General features: G+C 42.1%; 1 protein-coding gene across 1 annotated transcript in view; it reads right to left on the reverse strand.

Annotated features, from left to right (window-relative positions):
* Positions 1 to 9,370: 9,370 nt before the first annotated feature.
* The window catches only part of CREB5 (cAMP responsive element binding protein 5), a 223,805-nt gene continuing 222,621 nt past the window's right edge, over positions 9,371 to 10,554 (reverse strand). Inside the window, exon 10 of the mRNA XM_010007553.1 lies at positions 9,371 to 10,185. Within this exon, the coding sequence (XP_010005855.1) occupies positions 10,022 to 10,185 (164 nt within the window). The 3' untranslated portion in view covers positions 9,371 to 10,021. The remainder of the gene's footprint in view (positions 10,186 to 10,554) is intronic.

The following is a 10,554-nucleotide window of genomic DNA, read 5'->3' on the forward strand; positions in this document are numbered from 1 at the left end:
TCTTGACTCAATTTCCTACATGAACTGGCCAGTTATGTCAAGTATTTTTCTTTCTTTTAACTTGACTTGCTGTCAGCTGAATGCAATGCTCTGTGAAAACACCTGCTGACCTGCTGTATACACACAGACACAGGCATACATGCACATATCTCTACCAGCTGCACATATATATATATGTGTATCATCTATATGTATCTATTTAATTTTTAACTACCTATCTGTATCTATTTATCTACATCTGTATATCTATGTCTACATCTACATCTATATAATTTGCTTTTAGAGTGGGGTACATAGGGTGCAAATTCCTTGAGCCTCTGCAAGATACACCTTCAAGCTTCCCTCTCTTTGGGAAAGGCAGCTGCCTTGTTGCTTGTGGTTGAAGCTGCTCTGGCTTGCTTTGCCAGCAGGTCCTGGGGGAATGGGCTGATCAGGTTCACTAATGGTCGGGCTCTCATGGTATTTGCTTACCTAACACAATCAGAACACATGTCTTAAATATTTTATCAGCTTTGTGGGGTCATTCTCATAGCATGGCATTGTGTTGCACTGGAGAATAGAGCAGGCTGGAGGAAAAATGGTGCTCAAGAGTGCTGCAGAAAGAGGGTTTTAAGCAAATGGCAAGCACTAATGCCCTGTTTAAAGCCACTAAAACAAATGTCCCTGATGCAGCAGGGCAGGTGGGAGGCAAAAAAGAAGTTAAGGCAGTTGCAATAACAAAGCAAAACAAAGAATCAAGCAAATGGCCTCAAAGCCTTGGTTGGAACCTCTGATCTGAAGGGTGGTGGCAGTCCTGGTTTAACCTTGGTCCCCTCCTTTTCCACTCTTACTTGTTCAATTTTTTACTTCCTTGAAACTAGCTCTCAAGTTTTTTGTTTAATCTTGTGCTTATACCCTGTGGGTCAAGCTCATGAATAAGTAAAGTGGGTGCAACAGGGTAATTCTGGGGCTAGTTCCAGAGCTGGAATCTACCATATTTTAGCATCACAGAATGGTTTGGGTTGGAAGTGACCTTAAGGATCATCTAGTTCTAACCCCCCTGCATGGGCAGGGACACCTCCCACTAGACCGGGCTGCTCAAAGCCTCATCCAACCTGGCCTTGAAAACATCCAGAGAGTGGGCAAGTGTAGGAGGCCCTGTAGCAGGGCCTTGGCAGCCTGCAGCCCTGGCAGAGAGGAAAACTAGTTTTCCCTCTAAACCAGCCCATTGCCTGCCTTTCAGCTGGTCAGTGCTGGCTCCAGGATCGGCAGTGAGAGCTGCAACTCTTTGCTAGAGCTATGGGTGGCAAGGTTTGCTGATAGGGGGAGCATAACCAACCACATCATTTCTGAAATGGTCCCCAAGTGGTGCATGTGGGGTCATTTCCCAGGAGAGGGTCAGACTTGCTTGGCTCATTTATGCTGAGAATCAGTGATACATCAGAGAGCTTTGCATCCTTGCATGTTCAGTGTTCTTTCTATGCCAACATATTTTTAACTCCCCCCCTGAACTAACAAAAAAAGCACTCATGCTTGCCTGCTTCTCCATCCCCCTGCTGAAAGGTGTCTTTAGCACAAGACCACTTAAAATTTCTCAGCTCTTGCCTCCATTTATGTAGCCTGTCCCCTAGCCCCACACTCCTGTTTTTGAGAGGTATTTGTAGCTGATCTGTTATGCTGCCTGGTTTTTGCACTTGCCTTTGGGTACCTGTGGTGTCCTCTGTGCTAACTTATCACCCCCACCCGAACTCTGAGCTACATTGCCATTGGTCTTGAGTGCCCTTTCAGCAAGTAGCTGAGCCTGCAGCCTGGGTTCGGTAGAAAGCTGGGGACAGATTGAAAGACAAAGTGGGTCCAGCCAAAGCAGGATGGGCTGGTTTGGCAGGGGGAAGGAATCTCTCTGCACTGCTGCTCTCATTAATGTAAGCTGGAGCAACTCCTTTAAGTGATGCAGAGTGTCCTCAGCTCAGGCTAGTTCTGGCTGCATTCCTCCAAAGGAGAGGAAGGAGTGTGTTCTCACACTGAAACATTTTTTCTCTAATAATAACTTTGTTATGATGTCCAGGGCAGCCTGCAGAGAGCAATAGTAACAGTGGACTGCTTGGAAGAGGAACAAATACTGTGATCAGGTTTGGGAAACCATGAGTCAGCTGTAAAGGGCACTGTTACCTCAGCCTGAATACCTCTTGCTTAGCTCATACTGTGAGGTGTAAATATAACTGTGTGGACAATAAAAGAGTCTTGTCATATGCCTTCATGAGAGGCATCTATTTTTACATATATGATGATCCTCTTTCAGTATTTGGTCTCAGATCAAGAGCCCTGCTGTCTAAATGCAAGTTAAGCTGAGTATGACAGACCTGCTTTAAAGGCAACACAGAACTCTATGGCCTCAGAAATGGCTCCAGCTAATGCCATGCCTTGATGTTTGGGGAAAATGTCTGTTGTAACCCCTTAAACAGGGAGCCAGGTATGCCCACTGCCGCATCTTCCGGCTTTTACAAAGGGGCAAAGGGAACAGGGACATGGCTCTGCCTTTTTCCTACCCATTTTAGGAGGGTGAACGCTTTTGGCCAGATTTAGCCTTCTGATAACCAGTGGGAGAGCAGCAGAAGCTGTGCCTGTGCCAGGGCCTCCAAGGGAGCAGCACCGTCATGCTGCATGGAGCTGGTCCCCTGCAGCCTGACACCAGGACCGAGTGCTTGTGGTGGGGCTGGTTCCCGTAGCTGAGGCTGCACCTCTCAGGTCTCTGACCTTGTCGGGTCAGGACATGGCTCTAGGACTGCCAGCAAGGTCATTAAGTTGCATTAATCTAAAGTTGGCTTACCCACCAGAGAGGTGGGCTCATCCTAAATAACTTTAGATTACGGTTTATGCATTATTGTGCCAAGGTCTGTATTGGACCAATTTATAGTGAGAAATGAGGTTGGCAAGATAACAGGGGCATCACAATTAGAGCTAATTAGCCCAGCAGGAAATCTATTTCCAGGCAGCTTTTGGCAAGAGGCGAGGTTGGCGGGATAACAAGCATAGAGTGTATTTTGATATAAGCACACTCCAGCTGCAAAGAAAAGTAAAATAACAGCTTTTCTCATCCTTATGCAAAGGCCTCACGTCAGGCCCCACCACGTAAGTCTTTTCGTTTGAGGCTTTGCAGCCTCCCTGCTTGGAAAAAGTTCAGTGAAGTTGTTCTTGCAAAGCTTCCTTGGCTGCCAGAGGGCAAAGGTGGGCTGTAAGGTCTGCACAGCTCCTTGCTCCTATTGTCAGACAGGAGGGTGCCCAGCACCATGGTCCTCCTCTATTTTTGGAGGAGATGAGGAACTGAAGCTTAGAATAGAAATCACTGAAGAGTAGTTTGATTTAATTGCAGGAGTTATCTGTACGGTAACATGTCCAGGGTATAGACACAGCCAGACTACTGGGACTATTTGTATTTGAGTACTTTATTATATTGGAATTGCAGTGATATTATTAACATTTGTACAAATGCACAAAATTCCTGTCTCTTCTAGCTAGAAAGAGATGTAAAAATCTGACCTAGTTGAACAGTCTTAATGAACTCATTGTCCATTTGTAACAATAACGGGTTCACAATGCAACAAAAAGCTTAACATAAAATTAAACATATTAAATGCTGCAGCAAGTATTTACACTTATGTACCAAAAAAACCCCCAACAAACAAAAACCAAAATTTTCTCCCTCCAGTAAGGAAGGTGGTTGCTTTACAGAATAAAACAGACAAACAAACACAAAACCTTTGCATACAATACAAACAACCTCAAGCCCAAAACTCACTGTGACAGCACCTTTTTTTAATATAATATATATATATTTATATATAAACTTAGATAGTTTAGGCTTACTCCAAGCAGTGCTAAAAGTTCCGTAAAACCAGGACAATGACAATAGGTCCGAAGAAGTAACGATCAGTGACTAGTGCTACCCAGTGTTTGAATGGAGCTCTTACAGCCAGGGGTGCAGAGCTCATGGCCATGGGCTGGGAAACACTTGGGTCTCAATGATGATGTCCTTGGCAAAACTCTCAGTGGCAGTTATGCTTATTCAGAAGACTGAATACACCTTTCGTGCAAAATAGTTTCTTTTGTGCAAGCGTGGTAAAAGTCGTCTCTGACAGGGATCTCTTTGCAATCTCAGCTCTGAGGGGTGGGGAGAAAGTTTCTCTGGAATTTCCTAAATTCCAGCAAGGAAAACATTTCTCTTGAAATGCCCTATCAGCCCTCCCACCTCCCTCGCTTCCTGACACTGCTGCAGTTCCTACAAAGCCAGAAGGAGCTTTCAGTCTTCATTCAGAAGGCTGTCACACAGATTTTTAGTCAAGAAAAAGATTTGGGTCTAGGAGTCTCATGGCATCAGCCAGCATGGTCTTACTATGGGCTTCAGGAACAGTTCCACCAGGTGAAACTCAACATCACTAACATTTATTTTGCATAAATATAGAACTAGAGATCCTGTATCCCAGGTATTACACGTTGGTCTAAATATAGCGAGTTGCAATTATTGATTCCAGTCCAAGGAGAGCCTGGGAAAGGATCAGATTTCCACTTAAAAAATCAATATTGTTGGTGAGTGTGTGTGAACACTGACATTTTTGGCCTCACGCAGTTTAGGATTTGCTATAAAGTAATTTTGAAAGCTATGGAAAACCAATAATGGTAAGCAATTTAGCTTTTAAGAGTAAAGCCACTGATCAAACTGAGATAACTGTAAGCTCTAAGGTTATGGATGTAAACAGCCTCTTTTGTCTTTGTGGCAAGATGATTATTTCAGATGATGAAAAACTGAGCATTTTGTGTGTGTGTATGTGTTCAAATCACTTGAGATTTTATTGCTTTTTTGTCCTTATAATTTTTTAGTCTCTTTTCTTATGCTTTTTTTAATTTTTATTTTTTTTAAAAGGTGCTGTCTCTAGTCAAGTTATAAGGCAACATATTTTATTGATTCAGAACTCTAATACATAGTATGGCCACTGTTATCACTGCAGCTTCGCAGCTACCATGAGTTGAACAACAGTCAAAGTGCACGACAGTGCACAACAGAGCCAGTCTCCTGACCTTACGATATACAGGACACTTTGGTTCTCGGGATGAGAGATTATAAATGTAGCTTAGATGCTGCCTCACACACTTTGCATAATAAAACATTTATATGCTGTCATGAAGAGGATGTAAAGTCTAAGTCACTCTGCAAACTGGCTGTTCTCAGCTTCTCCACTTGGGCAGGTGTGAGAGACAAGTTGTAGATATGCCACCAGTGAAAGCATATAAATGTATCTGGTGCAAACAATTTACAAGAGTATTTATAAATGATTCAACAAGGGAGAGCAAGAGAGAGAGTGAGAGCTAAAGTGCAATTTTAAAATAATATAAATAATTGAAATGTAGAAATAAGATACTAATTAGTTGTAACTGTTTTTGTTTTATAGGCACAGTTTAGTTTTTACATCTACAGATCAATCTGTTTCTCTTCTTCCCCCTCCAGTAATATTCTCTGATGTATAATGGAGTTTCAATGGTCTAAATCTAAGGAACACTGCTTAGTAAGAGGACAGAAGAGGCAATGATAAGGCAGTATAGTGCAACTCACTATGTGACATTAGAGAAGAAACAAGGATGGGGTTAGGTCTTCCATGGTGAAATATATAATCAGCCTTATTAAAAAAAAAAAAAAAAAAAAAAAAAAGAGAAAAAAGTTACAGGCTTTCCAGTTATATGTTGACCTATGCTTTCTAAAACAAGAGAGCACATTTTCCAATACAAAGGAAACTACCGAAGGTTCATAATTTGCTTTGTTGTTACCAAAAACAGAAAAAAAAAAAAAAAAAAAAAGCAGATGCTGCTTTAAGGAAAATATTTAATTCTAGGAATTTCTGTACAACTGACCTCAGCAAGCTTTTCCATCTTTGATGGATGACTTCTGCTTGAGACCCTGAAAGATTAAGATGCACACACACCTAGAGTAGTTTATTTCCAAACTAATATTGTAACTTAAAAAAACCCAAACAGATTCTGTACAAGAATACTGTTCAAATGGAATGTGTTAAAATAACATTTATTAATAAATACTTTATAAAATTCTATGTGAATACTAAATTAATAGATTCCTGTTTTAAAATTGCTTTGGTCCTCATGAATTTTCATAAATTCACTCTATACGCTTTTTTTTTTTTAAAAAAAAGGTATTAGCTGCTAAAAAGCACATTTTTCCTAAACTAAAAGGCTAGTTTTCAACACTAAATATTGTTGCTTAAAAAAATATGAATCCTCAAAAGTTGGGCATTTAACAACAGTTATAGCTGGCTTGTTAGTTAACAGGACAGAGTCAGTTAACACACGACATTCACACGCACTGAGGCACTGAACCATTGACTTTCCACTATTCAGAAGATGGGCAGTAGACATTTAGCTTCGTAGCAGGAATTAACTCCCAACAGTGTGAAATTCTCCATAAATCATCATCATCATCATCGTCGTCCTTATAAAACACACCATGATAGCACACAAACTACTTGTCTCCCACAGGCAGCTTTATGAATATGGCTTGCATAAATTGACTCGGGGAAGGGATGGGGATTGGGGGGATGAAGGAACCGGATCACAGCATAATTTCTTTCTGGTCAAAGTATTGCAGTTGTCCGAGGCTGAGATTTCCAACGTGCATCCGATGTCACGCAATGAGAGACGCCGTCCACATAGGAAATACCTCCTCCTGAGCGAGGCGCCGGCCAAGGGAAGAGCTCCGGGTCATCTCCTGGCAGTGGGATGGGACACAGAGCCTGGCAACAGTCTGGATTTGCAGGGCAGGAGGAAAGCAGAGCAGCCTCCAGTAGTAGCTGGTGGTGGAAAAGCAGGAATTCTCCTCTATGGAAAGAGCCCAGGAAGTGCATTTAGAGTGACATGCTTAGGAAGAGGCTGCTGCCACTGACCGTGCGGCAGAGGAACATCCCAGGGACAGAGGGGCAGGGGCTTCTCCCGCAGCCCTTGCTCAGGCAGCCTCCGGTGCCCGGCCAGATTGGCAGCTTGAGGAAAGGCTGCAGGATCACTCCCCTGGAAAAGAAGAGCATTTTAATGTGGAAGCAAATCTGATGAATAATATAAGGTGCCTGGTACGGTTGGTCCTTTTACCGATGATGTCGCCGACATAAATATGCTGAGTTTTGTCTTGGCCTGTGAACTTGTGACAGAGTTACAAAAAGCAACAGCGAATAGCTTTTCATCCTTTACTTATTTCCACATCACTAGCAAGGATTATACCTAAAGGCCAATAGTATAGAGAGGAGACATTGCATTGTAATTACACATTTAGGCCAACATGTGTGGTTGGCTTGCCTAGTTAGCATTAAAAAAAGAAATAATTGAGCTATATATAATACACATCAGTCAAACTGTCAAGTTGCTGAATTTAACAAAACTTAGGCAAGGTTTTTGTATTTTTTTTTACTTTTTTTTTTTTTTTCTTTTTAATGTAGAGGCTTTCAGTTTAACAGCTAAATATTTTAATTGAGGGACTGAAGAAAATGAAGCTAAACTGTAAGTCTAGTGCAGTGTAGCTCAACTGGGTATTCTAATATTACCAACAACTTTTATTTTTATTTTTTAATGTATTTAAGTGCTACCCATACAGAGGAAAAGTTTTAAAAATTAACCCTGTGACAGCATTTTCTTTTTGCACGGTGAATGATGACATTCAGACACAGGGGAAATGCTTATTTGTTGTTTTTTTTTAACATAGTGGATACTCAGCTGGAACATTTTGCTTGACTGCATACTTAAAAAAAGTTCCCTTGGGAGCCATGATGAAGCAAAACCATTTCGCTATTACAAGTGGAAGTTAAAAAAAAAATATAGATTCAGTATTTAAAACATTTTAAAAGTATATGTTTGTCTAAAATATAATAGAAAATCCTTTACATTTGTATTTTTTCTTAATTTTTTTTTTGGTTCTTAGACTATATAATCAAGTCAAGATTTACACTGTACATTAAAAAGTCTTCTTTTGAATGCACTTGCATAAACGGAAAGCAAGCTGCTAGAGAATACTGATAAAAAGTTAGTTACCAGGAGAAGAACTAATTCAGAAATGAATGATCCCCAGAATTTTGCTTTCCCTTCCAGGCAGCCCCTACTCCTTACATTGCCTCATGCTTCAGTTGTTTCTCTTTCCCTCCTGCACAGAGAAGAGTCACCCTTATAGACTTCACAACTCCTCTGAAACCCAAAGAAACTGCCTTTGATGAGGAGAACTTTGCTTCAGAACAAAGTCTGCTCAGGGCTAGAGGATTTGCCGGGAATAATGTGAATTAGCTTTTGCTATTAAAGCTGCAGCTCAAAATGTTTGAACATTTATCACCAGCTCAGAGTCCACTTCCCGGGTAAGCAGCAGGAGGTTTTGTCACTGACAGATTTGAGAGCAAAATCGGGTTCCAATATATGGCAAGGCAGCGTAATTAACTGGCATCAGCTCTGTCTGATTTTCCCATCAATCACTGGTACCACTGTGGGATGCAAATCACTGGTGCTGAGGGGCAGGCCCAGAGCCCAAATAAAAACTTGAATTGTGGCATAAGGCTCTATTCCAGACCCTCTTTGCAGGACTGAGTTTTATCCAGAGTGCAGTGGGCTTGGCCATTCTTGCAGCACTTTCCAGCGGCTGCACGCCTTCTAGACATTATTTAGCGTCCTAACGAGACCGTTCCTTACCCGCGGTACACGGGCGTTAAGTGCCGTTTCAGTCAGTGAGGCTACACCGCTGTCTGACAGCTCGGGATCACTCTTAAAGGGTGCTTAAAGGAACACCTCCAGAGAGCAGGTTTTGCCCTGGGAATTCAAAACGGCCTTTTCCCAACTGGTCAGAACCGTTACCCTGATTTATTTCTCATTTATAGCCGTGAAACCTGAGGCTGTCAGTTTTCAGTGCTAGAACAATGTAACTGGGTTAGGGAATAGAACTTTTCCGAATTATTATATACTACATGGATTTTTCTATGTTAATGACTGGCAGTGCAAAAGACTTGCTGTGATTCTCTGGTGTTGCTCCCTAAGTCTGTGCCATGCCATAGGAGCTTACAGGGCTGCTAGCATCAACACAGCTGGCTCTCAATCCCGCTTCACCTGGGGCTGCACTGCTCTCACCTTTCGCTCGTTATTAAAAACACTAAATCAGGAGCATTTCTGTTTTTTAAAAGCCAAACGCTGGGTGCAGCTCAGCTGTGGGTGAAGAGCTAGTGAAAGCAGCAGCCGCGCCGACAGTTTTTAGGTGGGCTTGAAGTTTTTGCTTGTTCATCACCGTTCTTTGAGAAAAAGAGAGTGCAGCGAGAAAGCCTTGGAATGAAAAAAGCAGGAAGAAAAAAAGCTGAGGGATGAAAAGGGTCTAGGAAGGGGAAAGGAGGGTGTAAGAATAACCGGAGGAGAACAAGGGCAGGGTAGGAGAGAGAGGAGAGGGGGGAAGGCTAGACAAAGGAGCACGTTATTTGGGCTTGGTTTTGTCCTGACAGCCACATCCTATGTAACTGCTTTGAAAGAGGCTCTGAATACAAGACAGGGTCGGCTGATAGCACAACGCTAACTCATTTTTTATTATGCTGTCAGCAGATGCCCTCTCTCTATATTTATAGCCTAATTACTCCTAGTTACCTACATATGACTCTGTTTAATACTTTTCATGCCTCACATTGGCTAACAAGCTGCAGTTTAACACAACTCCGTATTTCTGAGCTTCAGGCTAGACTGGTGAAAAGGAAGCGTGACTATGTACAGAAACAGTTAGGTTTATAAACAAGTAACTGGTACCAAAAAAACTGGAGAAAGCACCAAAGCATTTCTCAAGCTGATAGCATATTAATTGCATAACTCCCTTTTATGTAACTAAGTATAAAAGACATTTTAATAACTATAAAAATGAAAGCCAGAGTCTTTCAAGAACTGAGGAATCTTCCAGGCTTGAGTTACAGTTGCAAATGTCCTTAGCACAGAGGATGCTTTGATACGCTACCACACTCCCCTTGCAGTTTCTGATCAACCACTTTTAAAGGATGGGGTTGATGTCTGTTCTGTGGCTGGCGAGCTGGGTGAGAGTGGAGCTTCCCACGACGTCACTGACGGAGGAGGAGGTCGTGATGGTGTTATGCTGGATGACTTGCTGCTGGGAGCAAGCTGGGACCGGGCTCGCAGGAGGGCTGCTCTCGGGACCTGGGAAGGAGGGTGAGGGCACAGAGACAATGCACATTCAATTATCCATGTGAGTAACAAGCTGGGTGACACTCCTGGAAAAGGGTTGTACTACTTCGCCAGCAATACTAACAACCTGAGGCATGCACGAGTCCCAGGATTTCAAAATGCACAGTTATGCAACACTCTCCGTCTTCTTATCTTTTGCAGTTTTTGTTATTTTTTTTTAAGTCAGTTTCTCTGATATCAACCTGATTTCAGGACCTGGTACCTTGAAAAATGTCCAAGACCTTAATGATTATGAAAGCAATGCCAGGATAAGAAGTCTTATATCTTAAGGTCTGTAAAGTCAGTTGGGATGCTTAAATGCTTTCTTTGCTCCAGCAGGAA

Source organism: Chaetura pelagica, unplaced genomic scaffold, assembly GCF_000747805.2.
Source record: "Chaetura pelagica isolate M959 unplaced genomic scaffold, ChaPel_1.0 scaffold10, whole genome shotgun sequence".
Taxonomy (NCBI): Eukaryota; Metazoa; Chordata; class Aves; order Apodiformes; family Apodidae; genus Chaetura; species Chaetura pelagica.